Source organism: Mytilus galloprovincialis, chromosome 10, assembly GCF_965363235.1.
Source record: "Mytilus galloprovincialis chromosome 10, xbMytGall1.hap1.1, whole genome shotgun sequence".
NCBI classification, from domain to species: domain Eukaryota; kingdom Metazoa; phylum Mollusca; class Bivalvia; order Mytilida; family Mytilidae; genus Mytilus; species Mytilus galloprovincialis.
Genome location: NC_134847.1, coordinates 36,725,069 through 36,747,919, shown reverse-complemented (window position 1 = coordinate 36,747,919; position 22,851 = coordinate 36,725,069). Strand labels below are relative to the sequence as shown.

Below are 22,851 nucleotides of genomic sequence, written 5' to 3'. Positions count from 1 at the left end.
AAATCTATAAATTGACCAAATTACTCAAGCTGGTATTCCAAACCAGGATATACGTATCCAAACAAGCAACTTAACTACATATGAAATTTACTACAATATTTGTACTTACGATTTACTCCTGTCGCTGAAATGAGATAAAGATGGATAAGGGTCTTGATCAAAATCCATAGCATTATTTAAATAATTTGTCAATTTATCAAAGAACGCATTTTCAAAACAAAATTCAATGTATTATGTAAATATACAATGTCCAGTAATTTAGCCTGTGCACTGCCCTTTTTATGAAGAGTTGTTTTTTCATAATGAGCATAATAATTCACAAACAATAATAAAATCAATACAATGGTGTGCCAACATGCATTATAATAGTAATAAACCATGTAGTATAAATCAACATGTCCTGATTTTACACTAAATTGCTTGGATACATACATTGTAATTAATTTGAAGCATATAACCATTGAAAACAACACTTGACAAAGTTCATAGGTCCGAATCGCTTAATTAGATTTACCTTTATTAAGAACGCACGAAATCACGAATTTAAAAGGCACGAATGTTTAAGAATTTTAGGGTAAGGTTTGCGTACACAGGGAGATAACTCAAATTCAAAAAATTGAAAAAAGGAGGGATCCGCCATTTTGAATTGCTTTGATTAACCAATGTTCCATAACTACAATATTATCGAAAATAAAACAACACCTACCACAAAATCGCCGTTTTGATGTAATTTTATAAAAATTTGAATCGTACAAGTAACGTTAACGTTATGACCTTCAGTCTTTTTATTTTCATTTATATAACGTCACGTTAAGCCGTAACGTCTTTGTGCAAAAAACATTCATAAAGTTTCGCGGAATTTTATTTTATTTCATTTCATAAATGTACATTTTCATGCCCCCGCCGTAGCAAGGGGGTATTGAGTTTTATCCTTGTCTGTTTGTACGTCCATCCGAATGAACGTCCGTTTTTACAAAATTGGTTTCCGTTCTCTAACTTTAGTTTGCCTCAATCAACTGATATATAAAACTTATGCATAATGCCTTTTACCACAAAAACACAGAATAAATTTGAATTTTGATGTCGTCACTTTTACAGTTTTAGATTTATGAGGGGTCGGACAGGGTACACATTTCTCCTTTCTCCCGTCCCTTTTCTCTTGTCACCTGCCGTAAAACCTTTAAAAAAACTAATGTATGGGAAGCTCATTTCAACAGAAATCGATCTAATATCTTGTGTTTTGATGGCTTGTCCCCGTCCTGTCCTTTCACAAGATAGAAGTGTTGTTTATTCTGCTTCAAGAACCCCGATAATTTTTTCACTGACTGTTAAGCTGTCTCTTTCATTGAATTTGTAAGTCTGATGGACGCCGTTTCCGATTTTTTATAAAGTATAAATACAAATTATAGAAACGCAGGATTGACTCGGTGAAAAACGGCACATTTTTTGTGACACTTTTAGGCAATTTCGTTTAAAATGGTTGGAATTTACATAATGCGCCACTGATGTGTTTTAAAGGATGCATAATATATATTCTCAGATATTTTTATTGCATAATTTTTACGAATGACAGAATGTTGACTTGGTCTTTCAAATGTACAGTTTGCAAGGTTTATCCGCAATACGCACACAACCCAAACGTTTACATCATTCGAAATATATGTTATTTTATCAATCACTTTTACAACTGACGGAATGTTTCAAATCGTAATTTTTTTTTATGGATGCATTAAAAATGTGTCTTTCAGACACAACTATTGTATTGTGTCGTCCTGAACATACCTGAAGTATTTGCCACCGCACATTTTACAACCCCTAATCAAACAAACTTCTATGCATATCAGTAACTTTGAATTAATTTATCTAAAAACAAGGATAGTAAGGGAGCTACCATTTGATTTTTATGGGGGGGCTAGGATGAAAAATTTTGTCCTGCATTTTTTTTAGCTGTAATCTCTGTCCTGCCTTTTTATTTTTCACTCTAATCGGTCCTTTTTTTTTTTTTTTTTTTAGTTTATCCTGACTTTTTTTTACCTAAATTGTCGTCCTGACTTTTTTTTTCAAGTGTCACATCCTGCCTTTTTTTTTACTCAAAACTCCTGTCCTGCCTATTTGTTTCAAATTTCATCCTAGCCCCCCCCCCCCCCCCCCCATAAAAATCAAATGGTAGCTCCCTTACATGTGTCTCTACACATGTACGGACTCACTATAAAATCGGGAAATTGTTAGTTTTTAGTCTTTCTCCGTATATATATAAGAGATCATACTGAAGTAGTGACGACGCTATGAGTATTTTTATGAGGTCGTTTTCTGAATTTTTCGTTTCTGTTCTCTACCTTCAGTTTGCTTCAACCAAATGTTATAAAATTTATACGTAATGCTTTATAATGGTTTATATTTATGCAAGAGGGGGCATCATTAATGTCCCATGGACACATTCCTACAAACTCAGAGTCTTTTACATGTATTAGTACACAAGTATGACCAAATTTATCCGACTGATAGTTGTGGTAATACAAGTTAAGGGACGACATCAAAAGTTCAATGTAGGATAAAAAAAAAACTTAATTCGCATAGTTTGTTCACTGACCCCCTCCCCCCTCTTACCTTAATTTGGGGAAAATTTGATTGACCAATATGGATATATGTAAAATCGATGTCAAATTAATAAAAACTTGCAGCAACCTTTACCCCCCCCCCCCCCCCCCCAACTATTTGAATTCAGTGTTTTTTATCCTACATTGATCTTTTGATGTCATCCCTAAGTTAATCACTGTTTTCTCTCATTGACTATTGTCAGTCCCAAAGTGTTACAAGACAAAATGATTCTTTGTAAAAAGATGCTATTAAAGATGACTCTCTTCTTTGGAGATCAACAAACAAAATATTTTCGTGTTTTACAGAAATGACAAGATGAACACATAACGCCCATTTCCGTAAAAACGAGTTCGGCGACATACCAATGTTATTAGCTCATTATAATACAAATAGTTAAATCCTAAAGTTCACAGTTTTTGACAAAAACGGTGGACCCGGAAAAGGGATTTTTTTGGCTTTTTGTTGCCATGGCAACGGGTTTTTTTTTAACCCAAAAATTAAAAAATCTTGTTTTTAGGAACTTTTTATGATTTTTTTAATCAAAATTTATTATTAATGAATGGACCACAATTATTTATACATGTTTTGTTCAGTTTAATTTTTTTATAGTCACTCGCATACATTTTTTTTTATTTCAGAAGAATTCAAATATAATTTTCCCTAAAATCGTTAAAAAATCGGAATTTTGAGCTTTTCACATGAAAAAACTGGACAGGCGATGTTTGATTTTTTTTCATTAAATGATTGGGTACTCCTCCCTGAACAAAATGATGTATCATATTGGTGTAATATCACTAAGAAAAAAATCCAGGTTTCATGCAAACCTTACCTTAATAGTTGAAAAGATATATGAAAAAAAGGATCCAGAAATAATATCAAAATTATCTAAGATCAAATTTGCTTGAATGAGTTGAAATCTTTTGATTTATTTAGATTAATAAACGGATATTGTAAGAAATGTGCATGTCAGTTCTGACTAATGAGCTGGTGAAAAATAAAAATAAAAGATCGTTCACCAGAAACAGTACTGACACACTACTGTAAAAATTTAGAATGACAATCGCTTCAAAAAAGACCACTCTAAGAAGACAACTCTGTACACGTTTAAAAAACATGTAACTAATCGTTTGATATTTCAATAGAAAGAATATCGTATATAATTTGTTACCTGTGTCACATGTAGTACCATTATATCCATATTCACAGGTACATTTATATCCATTATGACTTGCGTGACAGGTGCCGTGTATACAAGGAGCTGACATACACGCTGTTGTATAAAAGATCAAATGAAAAATGAATTGGGAGGTCTACCAATATCAGTAGTCAGAATGCACCCTTTTTGTACGAATTTTAAAGTTTTAAGCCAAATTGTATTTTTCTTTTGTTTTATTTTATAACTAAGCTTTTTTAAATTTTATCTCCTCATATGTATAATGATTGATTTGTTTTTAGTCTTGGATAAATATAGTAACAATAAATAAGTCTTATTTTTTACTGTGGTCCTTTGCTGTCACAACATCGTAGAATTTTGAATGTGATAAACAACGGCATAGTATTTGCAAAGATTTCCTGGTCAAAGTAACAGACGTGAAATTCAGAATTGTCTTTTTATTACCTTGAACTTTTTGTTCAAAAGGGACATAAGCTGACAAATGGATTTTTCGACTGTTTTCCTAGTTTCACTTTCAAGATTTTTTCCCTTTAAGTAATTTAACATGTTTTAGACATACGTAGCACAACTCTAGTCGAGGAGGGTTTGATTAAAGGAAGACAACAACTTATTTAAAGGAATTGAATAATAGACTTTCAAACCATTATAACATTATCAATTTGGTTTACATGTCTTGGACAAAATTGAATTAATTTCATTACTTATGAAATACTATTTAACAATGTTGCTTTAATAATATTTAAAACAAAGAAAATGGTAATTAATGTTTTGGGAAATCGTAGCTTATGACCATTATATATATAGGTACCAATTAGGTCCTTATTTCATATAATTTTTATGGTTACATTAAGGGCATGAGTCTTTAGCATTTGAAAAACGCTGCTATCTGCATACATTAAATGATATATACGCTATTTTAGCTACGTAAAAACTACAACTTTTTAATTTCATAAGACCAAATTTATCTATGGAAAGTCGTTTTTTAAAATCAACTGGCTAACAAAAATGAACTTATCGATTTTGTAAATTTAAAACTAAAACCAAAATTAAAAGTAGTGTCATAAAAGACATGATGTGATAATCAAACAATTATAAATCACACTATAGTATCACAGTATTTATCCGTGATTTAAGGTGGTATGGGAGTATAATTATAAGTGATATAACTCGTTTATACTTTGCCAAAACGTAGAATATATTGAGATGTGCTCGAAAATAATAAACATGATGGATCAGCGATCATTTTCTTAAGCTACATATAGTCAGAAAAAAACCCACACATTTTGTACGGTTGATACAAGAAAAACATTTTTATGCGAATAGAATCTAAACTAAATGATAGATTTGTAAAATACAAAACGGGTTGATATCTTTTGAAAAAGTGCTTTATGAAAAACAAAAGAAAAGGTATGGTCACCATACGTTTTTTTTTCAGGCTAAAATTTAAAAAAAAAGACAATAGAAAATTTCATGTAGATACCTTAAAAAAGTGCAAAAGTTATACTAAATACTTTTTTGCTTGATAATGTATATGTCTGCAAAATAAAATATTGGTCTATAATAGATGTGTAAGTTTTCTTTATTACAAGTTCAACAATTCAAAGAATCATTCAAACGCCATCAAAATAGATAAAACATTTCATTCAATAGACACTTGTTAACCAATAATTATATATAAAAATCTATCATTTTGATCTGAGCAGGTCTTCAAAAATAAATTGTTAATTTTAATTAATAAGTAGTCTCATTTTGTCAAAACAGCACTGTTTTTCTGTAGTACATATGACTTTAAAAGGACTAAATAGTCTATTGGTCAGACTAGTGTTTTTGAAAGTTGTTAGGATCAACATAAGTCTTTAAGAATAGATTCATTTTCTAGTGAGCAACACTGCGAAATGTATGTACAGAATATGTATACACATGTCAGAAAACAAAACAAAAAGAACACGATATTCATTTAATTGATCTTTCAATTAACTACATGACTTTACAATATCGTAACTTGTTTGTGGTCATTCATATTACAAATCTTTTTTTCAATGTTTCGTTATGTAGAAAAGTGTTATCAATACTCACGGTTTATTGCTATATAGAAAGAGAAAAATAATTTATAGGTCATATTAAAACTCTCAACAGTTTAAATGTAAGTTTCAAATAATTTTTTTAGACATTATGGAATCTCTTAGTTTAAATTTGAACATGGACGTGTAAAGCGGCTGTGTTCTAACTAGGAATGTAAACGGACGCAAACAGTTAAACAGAATTCGCTATACAAATACAACGATTTCTTATTATCAAGTTCGAAGTCCCAGTAGATATAGAAAGCAATACGTTAGGGTCTAGAAATATATGTTTCTATGATTGTTAAGAGTAGATGTTCGTCAACGCATTTTGTCATGATATTCTGTATACATTGAATAATTATATCACTTGATCATCAATTATTATCTCAATACTGACATTATGAACTTGTAATTGACATCTTATCAATTTTTGTAAAAATTTTCACAATAATTATCTATTAAATTACTCGTGACAAATAAAACGCGACAGCTGAAGGATTTAGTACATTGACAAAAACGATCGAGTAAAATGAATCAAATTGACACGGTCTGATATTCTTGCTTGAAATGTCGTTTGAAATTGTATCAGTGTAATAACAAACGAAGAAGGCATTACTTCATCAGATTGGTTGAAGTGTGTGAGTTTATCTCAGTGCAATTTGTGTAATACTGAACATTCGCTGTATTTGTTATGGATATATTATGCATTGATCAATTAACCCATCGATTTTCAAAGTTGTTATTGTTAAATGTATCGTTGCCAATTGTTGATCGTCAATAAACAATACCATAAATGTGGAGCGGTGGTGAAGCCCTTTTTGTTATCGTTCTATCATTTTTACGAAAACGAATGGTGGTGAAAATGTATGCTTTATATATTATAAGTTTTGTTTGCACCCTTTCTATCTTTCGCCTCTTTTTGACGTTCAATAATACTCAATGTAGATTCAACGCAGGATTCACATAATGATTAATGAAGCAGCTATATCCTAATGTTTAACCTGAACATGTAGATCCTGTATAGGCAGAATAACAGCTGCAGCTGTATCCGTATGGACTGTTGTAACAAAATCCGTGTACACATGGATTTGGGCTGCAATCTGCAGTTAAAAAATTACACGGGGAATGCAATAAACCACGAAATTAGAAACAAATATCAGTAGTTTTGTTGGGTTCCTTAATCGTCTAGAGCACCTTAATTAATCACAAATTTTGTTACGATATAGTTGCTTTTGTAAAAGGATATAAAAACTGTAAAATAATCTTAGATATGATTTTTTGTCAATTGTATATACAACCATAAGATTGCTATAAAACGAAATTAACATAAACATTGACTAATGGAACTAAGGTTGTGTAAAATTTGTTATACAAATGCGATTGAAGATGAATTAAATTTCTACTAGTCTATCCGATTTCAGCTGATAAAGATTTTACCATCATAGTAACAAAGTATCTGTAGGAAGGCAGTTATCTAGTATTTGAACTGATATTTAAGTATGAAAAATCTTCCCATTTCTATTCTCAATTTTAAAAGGTTATCACAAATACTGGTCGATTACAAAAACAATACTAATTAAATATATATATAAAATGTGTATGTGTGGTTTTGTTTAATATATGTTCATGTTTTAAAAACTGTAGCTGAAATTATAAATTTTGATCTTATAAATGTTCCATGGTTTTCCTGATGTAACACGAACACAAACCGTCGCATATAACAAGGTTATTCGGAAATTTCATATTTCTATTTTAATGTTCATACACTCATCAAAGATGCCAGGGCTTAAACTTTTGTACGCGTTTCATCTACAAAATACTCAACTTGACGCTCAAATGAAAAATTTGAAAAGACAAAAAAAAAAAAGAAAGGAGTAATATAGAATTGAGGACCACATATTCCGGCTAAAATAATATATTCTTCTGACATTAAAGATTTAAAAGTTGAAATTTTCAAAATAACAGTAAATGTATTATTAAGACCATATCAATGATATTTTAACAGACATCAAACGTAAAACATACTCATAGTCTATAACTGTAAACGAGCAAAAAATATCAATTAGATATAACAATAATCTAAGAAATTAATTAATAAATCATACATCGCCAGCACAAAGGTGTCAGTATTCACCTCAGAAACTTACAAAACCTATGAATAGACTTATTAAGAAGGGATATAATTACGATACTGTTGTCAAGTCATTAAAGATTGCATATTTTGGCGTTAATATTGAGTCACTGATAAGGTCTTTGCGTCGGAACTAAACACATTTATTCTAAAAACAGTTGTTGGCATGACACGGGTTATGTTCTTCTCATATATGTTATGATGGTATGATACTAAACCCCTAACGGGAAGGATTGTGCCTGATGTTCATATGATGAAATCATAATCTTTCAGTCAGTTTAATTGAAGTCTGGAGCTGGCATGTCAGTTAACTGCTAGTAGTCTGTTGTTATTTATGTATTATTGTCATTTTGTTTATTTTCTTGGGTTACATCTTCTGACATCAGACTCGGACTTCTCTTGAACTGAATTTTAATGTGCGTATTGTTATGCGTTTACTTTTCTACATTGGTTAGAGGTATAGGGGGAGGGTTGAGATCTCACAAACATGTTTAACCCCGCCGCATTTTTGCGCCTGTCCCAAGTCAGGAGCCTCTGGCCTTTGTTAGTCTTGTATTATTTTAAATTTAGTTTCTTGTGTACAATTTGGAAATTAGTATGGCGTTCATTATCACTGAACTAGTATATATTTGTTTAGGGGCCAGCTGAAGGACACCTCCGGGTGCGGGAATTTCTCGCTACATTGAAGACCTGTTGGTGACCTTCTGCTGTTGTTTTTTTATTTGGTCGGGTTGTTGTCTCTTTGACACATTCCCCATTTCCATTCTCAATTCTATTGTAACATGTAGTGATACACATATATAGATTTTTAAATCAACATTTTTGACGCAAGTGAGAACTATTATTTTTATCTTAAAAATTTAAGATACCGAATGGACATATTTTTATAACTCATAAGTTCCAAAATGCTAATAAATGAATCTATTTGTGATAACAACACTTAAAGAAGATATATAAATACTCATATCTTGAAAACATATTTCATCTAACAATCATTCCCCCCAAAAAAACCAGATACACTTTCAAACATTGTATATAATGATATACTAGAAACAGACATTTTTCAGATAAGGTAACAAATAAATCTCTTGGAATTACATAACTATTTACCTTTGTCGCATACAGATCCTGTAAATCCGGCATCGCACGAGCATTTATATCCCTGACGACTGCTTATACAAGTTCCATGAATGCATGGGTTTGGAGTGCAGTCTATGGAAATATAATTTATTAAATATAAATAGTAAATGATTGCTTGAACAACTTGTCCGGTTAATATTCAAGAAAGCATTAAATTATTAGGTAAAGATTACAGAAAGTATAAAAGTGTATATCTAAAAGAAAGCTACTTACTCAATTCAAAAGGAAAACAACTGTTTTATACCAATGAATTTAATCAATCGCAGCAAACGGAGACGGAAGAATTGACTTGATATTCATAAAAAAAAAGAAAAACATCAATAACTAAGTGGGGAAATCATACCAGATGTGATATTTGAAATTCAAAAAGAAAGCGAGTCCAAAGACACAAGGGTGGACCTTAGTATATTATCAGTGCCTAGAGATCATTTTCGTGGCTTTCAACAACTGCATGTCATTTTACAGACTTGAATAATGAACAATAACCATATCGTATAGTCAGCTATAAAGAGACCCGATATAATAAAATGTGCATGTTAATCAATTTTAAGAAAATCTAACGGTCCCATTGATGATAAGACACTAAAAAATGAAATGCAATAACTAGACTGCAATGAAAATACAAACTTCTGACCTGATGCAGGCACATATAAAGTGTTGCGACGTTAACCTGTTTCGATACGGTTAACTCATGTTTTGCCATTGCACAAAGTCACGTGTTACTCAGTCTGTTTACAATGTATATGCACTAAAATTGATGGATGTGTAATGATTGATAATTTTGTTTTGAAGACCATTATTGACTGACTGTGTAATTGTAATTGTCGTTGTCGTTGTACTATCATCCAGTAGCTGCCAGTACTGGTACTTTGCTATTGATATATTTATGTATCATGTATCATATATCTTATCTCCGATGTTTTGGGGAATGAAGGTATATAATTATGAATTGCTAGATGCATTCCCATTTAGATGTAATCATTGTTGATGATTATACCTTGTCTAGACGCAAAAACTGTTGTTTTTTTCTCATTTAATTGCAAAAAGTTAAATCACAAAAATAGTCATAATTGAACCCAAATGCCGTACTATTTTAAACTTTTCCGGTATTGGACGAATTCAGTAAAATAACAAAACAAGGATTCTCAAAAGAAAATCAAATACTGTTCAAATGTCTTTCGTCCGAATCGCATCTCTTGGCCCATCTGTACAAGAAAAGAGAGGTGTAATAACGGAAAGATTTAAGAGAAAATACGATGTATTCATTATTAGTCATGAAATACCAATTTTTGGGAATTTCTTGCAAATGTTCAACAAAATACGTTATAAAATTTGCAAGTTTTTGGTGAAACCACGCAATCAGTTTTATAAAAAAATCGTAGGTTATATTCAATCATTGTAAATTGATACTCACGACATTGATAACATTAAAAGTACCAAACGTAATGCACCAGATGGTCATCTCTTGATAATCAAGGCCAAAATACGTGAATATGAAAAATCTGATACAATATTGAAAAGCCCATCAAACATAAACAGACCTAACGTATAGCCAACTCCGGACAAGGAATCAAAGCTCTGTATGCGGGAGATATTTTTTTTAAAATAATCTTAACTATAACTCACGACATAGTCCACATGACCTTGGGCAGACATCCTGAAGTTTTGTTTGTGAACAAACAAACGACTGGAATGTTTTGTTTGAACATGTCAGGGACTTATCAACACACAATGCATCTACAATGAAAAATGCTTCAAAATTAATTGACAGCAAGTAAAATGTATCTTCAATGATGCTATAAGTTAAAAACAAATCAACTCAAACGCCCGGGTAAAGCAAATTATACAGATAAAATGTCTTGAAATTGTAATAACAGTCTATAGTACATAGTTTATATAGTCTATAAAAACGATATCATATGTGCAATTTGCTTGTACAATTTAAGAAAAAGGAATCGGTGGAGTATTCTAACATTATTGCTTAAGCATGAATTGTGATTGGTTGTCGACAAGACAATATAAAAAAATCCAATTATTCTATTGTTTTTAGTTTATGGAGAACAATGTTGATTGCAGGTCTTTGATACATTCTGATAATTCATTCTGTCCTAATAGAACTTGAGCACATACTACGTTGTATAGACACCTGTTTATTGTTGAAAACTCTTAATTGACCTATATCATGTATATACAATGTAGGTCTTGTGAACCCATAAAGTCATTTTGGGCGTCTGCAAGGGGCATAACATTTGCTCTTTTGAATATATTATGAAAATGAGGAAACGGCACAATATTAAGTTGTTTACTGTGTCAATTTATCATTTATTACCTGTATTGTCGTTAGAACATTTCGAATTGCATAAATCTGAACTACAACAGGATGACAAACACTCGGTTCCTGGACTAGATTGTAGTTGTTGACACTTAAATTCAAATGACAAAATATTAGTGTCGCATATCTTTAATGTAGCAATATTCGCTACTGTATTAAAAACTGTCATTGTGCACTTACATTGTTGACTAATGGGCGTAATCTGCTTTGGGTTTAATAGAATATCTCTAGTTTATTTTCTGTTGATTGATATGTAACATGATTGAAGACCGTATACCCTCAGTTTTAATTTGTCTTTAATGAATCAAAATGTGCTTGAGTGTTTCTCTAAATTATGTAAAGAGTGTCTTTATTATCTTAGACGTCCGCAAAAAGCAACATTAATTATACATTACTTTAGTATATGACCTATTGCACATACAAACTATGCATTTTTAATCCTTACAACTCAACTGACCTTGTCATGGAAACTGGATATAGACCAATTTGGACCAAAGGTGGATTATTAGTACAATATTTGCATAAGGGAATATGTAATGTATAAATAATATGGCTCCTGTTGCCTCTTAGATACAAACAAAGATTCGTAAATCAGTTTTTAAAGTGGAGAAGGAAGTCTATGAATTTGTATTCACTCATGCACTCATGCACATTTTTAATAATCTGTATATGTTTGGACTGATCGCATAATGTTTAATTTTTATATAACAGAGCTATAAACAAGATACACACACGTTGTAATGTGACAAGCTATAAAACAATGTTTAAACATTAAATGCTGATCTTTAAATAAAACATTTTACCCGAATGTTATTAATACCAGCCAATATGACAAGTTATGTTTAGTGATACATTTGAAATTGAAAAGACATAATAATTATACAGATTGCTTATTCATACCACGTCTTTGTGTCGGCATCCAGTCTTCCATGCAATGTTTGAGGTACTACTATTAACAACTTTCTCGATAAAACATTTCTGAAAATATTGGTTAAAAACTTTATATAAAGCTTAGTTATTTTGATTTATTCTTTTTGTAGTGCTGCGAAAACAGAAAAGAAAAAATTACCTCACATCATGTCATAAATTTAAATACAGCAAAACAAAAGGAAAACAAAAAATATGTAAAATCTAAAAAAAAACGTGTATACATAAGAGATACTTATCGATGTTAAAACCTAATCAAACCTGTTAACCATCAAGAGTATATAGATTTCATAACGACTTGAAAAAGTAAAATGACAAAACAGGTAAAAATATATAGACAAGCAGACATTATGTACAACCAACTGCAAATAAGCAACGTTTGATAAACTTCGAGTCTTTAGAAAGCCAGGATCCTGATTTTTTGTTTTATTTTGTGAAAAATTTGGCAGTTACAGAGATGGTCATATTGTGTAGAAACGTGTTCATTGTTGAATACCATTATTATGTGAATCTCTATTCATCTATTCTTTTTTATGTATCACATGGCGTACACACTTAATTAGTCAACATAGTTTGCAAAAGGTAATTAAACAGCTTAGTATACCTGGTCTTTGTCACATAATTCGATTGTGTTACAAGCTGCTGCATTTGTAGTAACACAATGCAAACAAACCATTTCATGCAAAAATCCTGTAATGTATTGCAATTATTCATGTTATTTAATTAGTATCGATACATTTATATCAAAGAGGTGCAAAAGGTACCAGAGAGACAGTCAAACTTATGGATCGAAAATATACTGACAATGCCATGGCTAAAAAAGAAAAAAACAAACAGACAAATAATAGAACAAAATACACAACATAACACACTAAAGACTGAGCAACACGAACCCCACCGTACACTTGGGGTGATCTCAGTTGTACCTGAAGGGCATTTAGCACCCGTCGTGTTGCTCATATTATTACACACCCGGTAAATAGTCAAATTCAATATATCATATTCAAGAAAGGGTTAGGGGATTGTAGTTACGACATAAGTAAAATATCCGATATCATCTGTGAAATGGATATTCCATAACGGTCAACCAATCGTTATATCAATCTATAAGTTTATTTTATCAATCTGTTATTACTATATGATTTGGACATTAGGAAATACGTTGATATGATTAACCGAGAGAACTCCCGGACGTTGAACTTCAGGTTGGTTATTTTTCGATAGACGACGTTGACCGAACTTATTTTCGTAACCAATGTAAAAAAAAAAGACGGCGATGATAACACCAACGTTACCAAATTTATTGTCAAATCGTTAAATAAAATATAACACAAAAATATTCGTATTAATGATAATCAGAGTTTTTGCAGTTTACCTTTTATCAGATAGCAAATTTCATTGAAAACATATTTTTTCCTATAACAAATATATTCATGCGCCAGGCCTATTCAATGATTTAAATATACAATTAACGTGTGATAGAGGTAACGAGTGTGCAAAAATATGTATTCCCGATCTACAATTTTAAAGAATTACAGGGATCAAACACCTTTTAAAGGAATTTATTGGTGTATAAACTGGACCAAGTCACTCACAAACATATCGGACTTTTATTTGTTTGTGAATGAATTGGTAGAGTTTATAATAACATATTCATTTAAAATAATAAGTTCCTAAAACAGTTGTATTTAATTATTTTTTATAACAAAAAGCAAATCATGACTGATAATGATTCAAATGTGATTTGCAAATGAAAAACGCTTACAGAAAGTATATGTTTGGTCGATTTTTTTTTGTATTGCCGGCCTTCAAAAAAGTTCCTCTGTTCCCAAATGAATACAACTAAATTTAAAATTTAGAGTTAAAATACACACGGCGTATGACAACTTCCATATTGATTTCTTAAAAACAAACCACACACACAGAACGAAGAATATTCACAGTGGTTTTTTTTAAATGGCATGTGTAAATCTCAATGTATGTCGTTGTGAAATCTCTGTGACTTTTTTTATATAAAATATATAAATCCGTTTGATTTATTGTAAATCTTTAAGTGTGATTTTTTTCCCAAGAAGAAACACTGATAATTTTTACGAGAATGTGTAATCACAGAACTAATTCATCTAGTAGTATATTGGGGATATATAATTTTTTAAGAATTTAAAAAATATTTTTTAAACCTTCATTAAGAAAAAATAAACATGTTAAAGGTTACTCACTGGTAAAGGAAATGTATCTAACTGAAACTACTTATTAACCATACCAATAGTTTCACACATTGATCCAGCATTACAAAGGTCACCAAAACAGCATTTTTCACACACTATTGTATCACCAGCTGACCGGATGTAACTGGATAAGATATGTTGTTTAGCGTTACTCCTTAATGTTGATAATGCAGACGGCAAAATTCCTACATCATAATTCCTTTTCCCAAGAACAGAAGTAATCGAAGAACAATGCTTTAAAATACAAGTGTAAGTATTAAGGAAACAACACACAGATTTGGAGTTTTCGATTATAAAAATTGATACTTCGTTAACACTTAGGGGACAACCATTTGATATTCTGTGGGGGGAGGGGGGGAGGGTTTGTTTTGGATCGGTTATTTAGTTTTTTTAAATTAAGAGGATAGATTATCTATTTTCTGCACTATTGGAGCAATATTTTTCATTTTCATTAAAGCAAGGGACTGTATTTATTTCCACAACGATATTTATAATATCCAAAAACATACAATTTTTAAATTATTTGTTTATTATATAAATATAAATAATAAATGTATTGTCAAGTCATTAAATACCATTTAACCAGAATTAATCATCATCCTCTGCATAAAGAATCTTCTATATTCCCAACTGCATATACATGTATTGCATACAGTTTTAAAGCTTGGTTGTAACTAGCCTCTTTTAAAAGTATTGGCAATGATGTTTTGCCGAACGGAGCGATTTCAATTTTTTTTTTAGAGTTTTTGGAACTGCTGAAGGCCCAAGATCAAATAGTGCAAAAGCATGCTTTTTAGGTGTTTCCCAGAGTTTTTCTTAATCTGAAAATGCAATTTATGTTTTCATAATATTTGACAATATTTTGGTCTCAAAGCAAAATCTATAGATCCAGTATAAGACTTAAGTTTTAGGGACAACATAAAAAGACCAATATCATGAATATCATGATAAAGCAAAAATGTAATTCACATATATATGTAGTTAAGTCTGTGGCTGCTGTTTTTTCTTAAACTCATGATAAAGTTAATAACAAAATCATTAAATTACAAAATGAATGCAACACTAACAGACTACAGAAGGGCAATCAATGAAGAAAAGACAAATACATAAGAAACATAGTCCCGAAAAATCAGGGGCTACTTCTGAGGCAGAAACTTGCTTCTTTTAAGACACTCACGGTGAACACATTTTAAGACACTTATCAAAAACATGAGGATCAAAGAAGCCAGATTATTTTATTTCACTTTAAGATATATTGATGATGTTCTTTCCATAAACAATCCGAACTGATTAGGTTCCATTAATATATCCCCCAGAACTAGAAATTAAAGAAACAACAGACTCGGCTTCCTCCGCCTCATTTATAGACCTTTATCTCGAATTTGACTTACACAGTCATCTCAGTACCAGAATCTATGACAAATGATATATATTTCCCAACTTATTCGATATTCAAGAGCCTGCAGCACCTACTCAGACTTTGTAAAACGTCATCGGTGTCTGAGTAGAAAGTTGATGAACCAGGGGTATGTCAAAGAACGTCTCGTCCTTTTTCTAAAAAAGTTCATCGGAAGGTACCAAGACCTTGTTAATAAATATTCCGTATCAACTTCACAAATAATACATGATGGCCTTGATGTATAGATTCTGCATACTGATGTTGTTTATCAACTTAACAACATTTTATATTGTTATTTTATTTTATTTGTCTTTGTTCTATTATTAATATAACTTTTACTGTTGGATTGTTTTATGTGATACCCATTTAACGTGGCTCGGTACTTAAACATCCCGTCAATGTGTTTGTTTATCTTATATTTTTTGCTGGTGTGTTCTGTATATACGACTTTTTGTGTTTCTTTGTTTCTTATAACGTGACTCTGTACTTTAATAGGTCCAGTCAGTATGATATTGTTCTATTATATGTCATAATGAATTAGAAAATACGTTGAACCACAAACGCCAAAATTATTCAATCGCGTAGTGGCTTGAACTATTTGTGGATTCTTATAAATTCTATATAACTTTTGGACTATTTTAAATCCCGGTCTATTTCTGAAATTAATTCTTATAAATTTTTGATTTTTAAACCCTGTATGCTAATATTTCCCATGTGAAATTTTAAAATTGTTTGTTTATATATTGAACGACAAATATATGTGACGTATAGAATTTTCTGACGTCAAATATGCCAATCAATGAATGTGTTTGTAGATAGATGTTTTTGAGTTCTGTTAAATTGTTCCTTTTAAAATTGTTACACGATGATGACTGCTGTGCCCGTATTTTGGCTATTTCATTTATTATGTCTGTTTAGTTCATGCATCATTGTAAATATAACGAATTTGATGAGACTGTCATCAAAAGGAGAGGTTAAGCGCTATAACACCAGGTTTAATCCACCATTTTCTACATTTGAAAATGCCTGTACCAAGTCAGAAATATGACAGTTCTTGTCCATTCGTTTTTTATGTGTTTTGTCATTTGATTTGCCATGTGATTATGGATTTTCCGATTGGATTTTCCTCTGAATTCAGTATTTTTGTGATTTTACTTTTTGATATGGAGACAAACGTTTGGTTTTGAAATTTCCTACATGAGGCATTGGCCGCAGTGTAGTTACTGTATGGCCCTGTAATAAAAGTGAGGTAAGTATTCCTGAAACAGTATACCTTAAGTTAAAGAAAACCAATTTTCAGACATTTCAAGTATATTAAAATAATAATGACTACTCTGTCAATTACAAGGACAATGTTACATAAATGCTGTACACACACAAAGCGAGTTAATAAGCAAGTATTATTTGACTCGATTATCACTTTTCTCATATTAATATTCTTGTAAGTGTTAAATACATCAATTGACTTAGTAACAAACCTGATTTTGAACTCTGTCAACATTTTTTTTTAGAAATTTTCCTGTAATGACACTTTTGTGGTGTTGACCATTCGTGTGAAAGACAGTTCATGCTTCTGTTATGCTGTTTAGAAAGAGTGCTGTCCTATATTTTACGTGTTCGTTTTTATTCTGAGGTAAGCATATCGAAATGTACTATTGTCTTGTTTATTTGTGTATCTCTCTGTCCTAAATTTTCTTGCATTAATTTGTACTGCATTCCTGTCATATGAAAGTGTAACGTTAGTGTAATATTTAACATTGCCATAAACGTGTGAGGTTTGGCTAGCCACAAAACCAGGTTCAACACAACATCTTTTTCTTAAAATGTCCGGTAGCAAGTCAGGAAAATGGCAGTTTTTATCTGAAATTTTGTTTCTGTGTGTGTTGCATTATCGTTTATTTTTGTTTACTTTTTTATGTTTCTGTTGTTTCATTGTTTTACTTTTATAGTTAATTCGTTTCTCTCGGTTTAGTTTGTAACCCGGATTTGTTTTTGTCTCAATCGACTTATGACTTTCAAACAGCGTTTTACTACTGTTGCATTTATTTACCTTAGAGCTGCTGCAGCCAACATCGAACCACACCGCACCGTTGTTTGTAACATATTTCTGCATAACACATAACTGAAAAATTTCACATTTTATAATTCAACCCAAAAAAATCACTTCAGCTCGAGAAATTGTGTAAGATCGTGCATGAAGCTGCACATATGTTTCCGGTTTGTACGGCTAAAATGTTGTAAAATTTATAGAAACTCCACCAGGAAAATCAGTCCGAAGTTTAATCTGACATTCTTAATTGGAAACTTATTGTTTATAGCTCCCATATTTGCTGAGTATTAATGCATTCCCATTTTTAAAATGATTCTGATGAAAACAAATCAAGAATATCGCTTCGGACGCACAATATATTTTTAAAAAGTATTCATTTCCTTGAAATCGTATCTTTCGTTGAAAAAAATAAGTTCTTAACCAATTTATCAGTTTCGATTTAAAATGAAAACAGCACTATATCCATTCATGTTAATTTGCCAGAGGGAGTTCAAACCTTATTTTCTAGATATTTAAGAAAAATATAGACCGACACTTTTAGAAAGGTTTGATATAAATCATTTCAGTATCGAAGTCATGATTACTGAGTTGAATATATCAAAGTGTACTGGCAGTCAACTAGCAGAGGTATCCACCAATTGCTGGTAAAATAACAAAACCTACACATTATAAATTGCCTACGTTTAAAGCGTTTTTCTAATTTGTTTTTCATCAGGAGCGTTCAAAGCCGAATATTTAAAAGCCAAGGGTGCACAAGAACCGAAACAGCTAAGGAGCTTTATGGCAAAAACGGCCTAGAAAAATACACAGGTCAGCTTCGCCTAAGGGTGTCACCGAACTTTAAATCATTAACTTATGAAGCAACGAAATTGATCATGTGTTTCCTTCAACCATACAATAGAAAAATAGAAAATGTACGTAACATGTTATCTATATAAAGGACAGATACCTGCAAATGACAAATATTTGTATTGGTATGTTTTTTTATTCTACAATAAAAAGCAATGAATTTTTATCTATTTACCTCTTGGTCTTCACATCGTTTGATGTTCTTGCAGTCCGAAGGTTGAGCTATTTGGTCACATTGTAAACAAACTGGTCCTCTCGCTGAAATATAACATTTTTTTACTTAAATAAAACAGTATTTTTCTTAATTAAAAATGGTCATAGAATAAATTTGAATCAGTATTCTTAAAATATATATCTTTCAATTTCATACCATGTATTGAAGAGCTGGATGTATCTAGAGGAAGTTATTTTGTATTTTTATCTCTCGATATTCTGAGTAAATTAGAAATTAAGGTGGTACCCAACACTTTTACTAAGATCAATTTGGCTCGTTTAATTGTCAGAAAAATTTGTAAAATGTATTTACCCCTACCCTTTGATACAAATATAAAAAAAAATCAAAATATTTGAACCAACCAATTTATCAGAAAAAATACACTAGTTATATAGCAGTTTGACATACATTAATTTTGATAATTGAGAAGCTTAATATTCCCTTCACAACACAACGTAATTTAAACGTTTAGTTGATTTTACAGAGTTATCTCCCTGTAGTGTCAGGTACCACCTTAAATAATTCATTAGTTTTATAATTTTTTGAAATAATTTGGTATGAGTTTATACAATTCATGCTATCTATATATTATTTTGCAGCCAGACAAAAATGTTATTACCCACCTTCTGACTGTTGTCCCTGAAGCAGAACCAAAGTTAAAAAATCTGAAATTCAACATATCAGCAATAAATGATGAGAATTTCTACGTTTATCTATGTTGAAAATATAACAATTACGACAGAAAATGAAATTAACTGCATGTCGACAAAAAAAACTGTCTTGTGAGGTTTTAAGCAAGAATGAATATATATCTATGTTGTATTGATAACAAACTCTTTAAATATCGCGACTGGATCATTATCATGGATGAGACTAAACACATTAATTTAAAACTTGGATTACAAAAACCTGATTGATCCATTCCATGATTATTGTATAAATACGAATAAAAGTTGTATGCGATATAGCCTTGCTTATAATAATTGTTGAAGGTCATACCGTGTCCTACAGATGTTAATTTATGTGTCTTTTGGTTTCTTGTGAAAAGTTGTTTCGTTTGCAACTTTATTCCATCTTCTTATTTTTGTAGATACTCCTTTTGCATTAATTCCTGTTATGCGATCGTTATTATATATTAAAATTAAATGTTACTTAGCACCTGTCCTACTTCAAGACAAATATGTACATGTCCCAGCAGATCAAGTCTTTATTATCATTGTATTTCTGTGTACATCACATTACATAAGCTACTCAATAAAGTAATAAGGTAGTGACAATATGACTGTATACATTAAAACTCAACGTAATCTTCACATCACTTTCCAAGTAGGAAATACTATTTGGATCTTCCTGCGTTGCACTTGCACCTAAATTACACAAGTGTCCTTCCAAACAACGTTATATTGCTGGTTTTAAACTATTTATATTAATTATGAGTGTAAGTTTTGAAATATTCCAATTTTAAATATAAGTTAATTATTTATTAATTGTTTAACTAACGTATTCATTTATTCTTGTAAGAATACGAAACACAGTTTTTACTATTTATTTATAAAAGCGCTAATGTAACGTTGCGCTCTTTTGAATAACACATTTTACCGTTTCTGTTTTATGACGTTAAGCCTCTGACGTGCGCTTCGTCGTCTAGGTTTTATTTGATTACATACGGATGCACATTGTTTTTTATGAGACAGATTATATTTGGTAAGAAACTTTTTATGTATACTATCTTTCTATTACATCAAAACTTATTTAAAGAGAGAAAACATTGTATACTATTTATTAGAAATATGCGTAACTTTTAATTATTATTTTAAACGTAATTTAACTTATGAGAGAACTTATGATACATGAACGAAATGGTTTAGTTTAATGTGAACACTTAAACATGTATCTTTTTACAATTTGTGTATTTTTACTTATGTGAAATTATTCTTTATTTGTAGAGAATCGATTGTTAGCGACCATATGATATTATATATGAATAAAAGATAAATACATGGAGCAAACTCGCATACTCATCTCTTCGCCCTTAAGTTAATCGATGTGATTCGTACACAATCAAAGCCATGATTTTCAAGTGTTGCCGTAAATAAGATGTGGATACTTGAAATTCTAAAGATCTTTTACAGTATATACAATCTGCATCTCGGTCAAAATGTTTTTTGACTGTTCTTCTATTTACCCCATTTATCCCCATTCCATTATAAAAGACAAACTGAATTGGTCTTGTTTTGTTCCATGAAATCAAATGCCGACTAATATAAAGTCACATTTAGAAATAACAAAAGGGCTAAGTTGAAAACAATACATTACGACAAATGATAGCATTTCACCCTCCGAGTTATGAACGTTCCATTTCTTTGTAGCAATATCCCAGCATGTGTATACTGAGTGTAAATATTACGACGGATATGTTCTAATTGTTATAAACACCATCCATTCTTTTTTACTCTTAATTGACCAACCGTATTCGACTTATCACCGGGTGTGTAATTTTATTTTAACAGCAACCCATAAATCTGTCACGAGAAGAGCAGGATCCTCTACCTTTCCGGAGCACTTGTGATCACCCTCAGATTTGGTACGATTCATGTACTCTGTCTTTAATATTTCTTCCTTTATTTTTATGTACTATTGTTTGTCGTTCCGTCGATTTTCGATCAGTTTGTGAGTTTAAATTTCCGTTCGGTATCTATCGCCATTCTTTCTCATTTAACAGGTTTATACTTTTAGAAAATGGTGTATATTTTTCGTATTGCTTGTAAGAAAATCTGTTCGAATGCGGAAGAAAACATTTTTACAATTTATATGGTCATCAAATATTTAGAATAACATATACAGGAAATCTTATGTGTAACGAATATCTGATATGGCTCTGTTGAGAACACGGATCAAAATTAATTTCCATATACTAGTATCACATTATTATACCACGTTCTTTTTTGTAACTGTTGTTAGACTAAACTTCGGCAATATAAACATTTGTTTCAGTTATTTGTTGAAATTAAATTTGAAAAGATCAAAATGTTCCCGACCTACAAATCCTGATACGCAAGATAAAAAAACAAATGTCGAAAAAATTATTTGGTTTTAATAGTTTCCAGGTTATTCTGAAAAAAAAACAATTTTGACATATATCATGTATAAAGTTTATCACCTGCTTTGTCATTAAATCCTAGCTAATTAACATTATACTTACAGAAAATGTGTGTAAGGGAAAACATTGCCTTGTACCAAATGACAAGGACGTTTTATTTTCCTTAAGATAAGAGTTACAATAATTGTAGATAACACTACACAATTGGTAGGGTAACCTTGTTTTATTCGTAGTCGAACAATTCAATCATTTGTAGAACGGCTTTGAAAAATTAACAACAATACGTTTAAAATATATATTGTACCTAATGTTTGTAAATACATTAAGGTAGCACTACTTAAAATCCCGAATTCATTATCATATCACAATAGGGAGTAAATTGATAATGAACTTATAAAAATAAAAACACATGGTAATTAATCTAAATATATAGGCATTTTGGAGGGGCTTAAATATCAATCATCTGTTGATACCAGTATCCAGCTGTTAATCCCTGATCACAAGATAAATATTGGTGTCTTATATCATTGAATTACAACAAAAGTAATTTATATAACATGGAAGTAAACAGATAGAAAGAAAAAAATATGAAAAGAAAAAAAAATATAAAGGGAAAAAATCTACCAAATTGTACAAAAAATATGTA

General features: G+C 30.9%; 1 protein-coding gene across 1 annotated transcript; it reads right to left on the bottom strand.

The window, feature by feature from the left end:
- Nucleotides 1–106: 106 nt before the first annotated feature.
- On the bottom strand, nucleotides 107–22,351 carry LOC143049124 (protein lin-12-like). The gene is made up of 13 exons (XM_076222883.1): nucleotides 22,308–22,351; nucleotides 19,729–19,770; nucleotides 19,067–19,149; nucleotides 18,043–18,114; nucleotides 14,629–14,827; nucleotides 12,970–13,055; nucleotides 12,339–12,416; nucleotides 11,436–11,529; nucleotides 10,733–10,843; nucleotides 9,065–9,178; nucleotides 6,837–6,935; nucleotides 3,767–3,868; nucleotides 107–124 (listed from the first exon to the last, which is right to left on the bottom strand). The coding sequence occupies exons 1-10, from the start codon at nucleotides 22,330–22,332 to the stop codon at nucleotides 9,069–9,071; spliced, it is 900 nt and encodes a 299-aa protein (XP_076078998.1). The 5' UTR covers nucleotides 22,333–22,351; the 3' UTR covers nucleotides 107–124; nucleotides 3,767–3,868; nucleotides 6,837–6,935; nucleotides 9,065–9,068.
- Nucleotides 22,352–22,851: the final 500 nt, after the last annotated feature.

Coding starts and splice junctions, on each gene's coding strand:
- LOC143049124 (XM_076222883.1), bottom strand. CDS start 22,332: ATGTTTTCCCTTACACACATTTTCT. Junction 14,828..18,042: donor TTGGCTGCAGCAGCTCTAAG/GTAAATAAATGC, acceptor TGTATTTTAAAG/CATTGTTCTTCGATTACTTC. Junction 10,844..11,435: donor ATGTTCTAACGACAATACAG/GTAATAAATGAT, acceptor TTTTCATTGTAG/ATGCATTGTGTGTTGATAAG.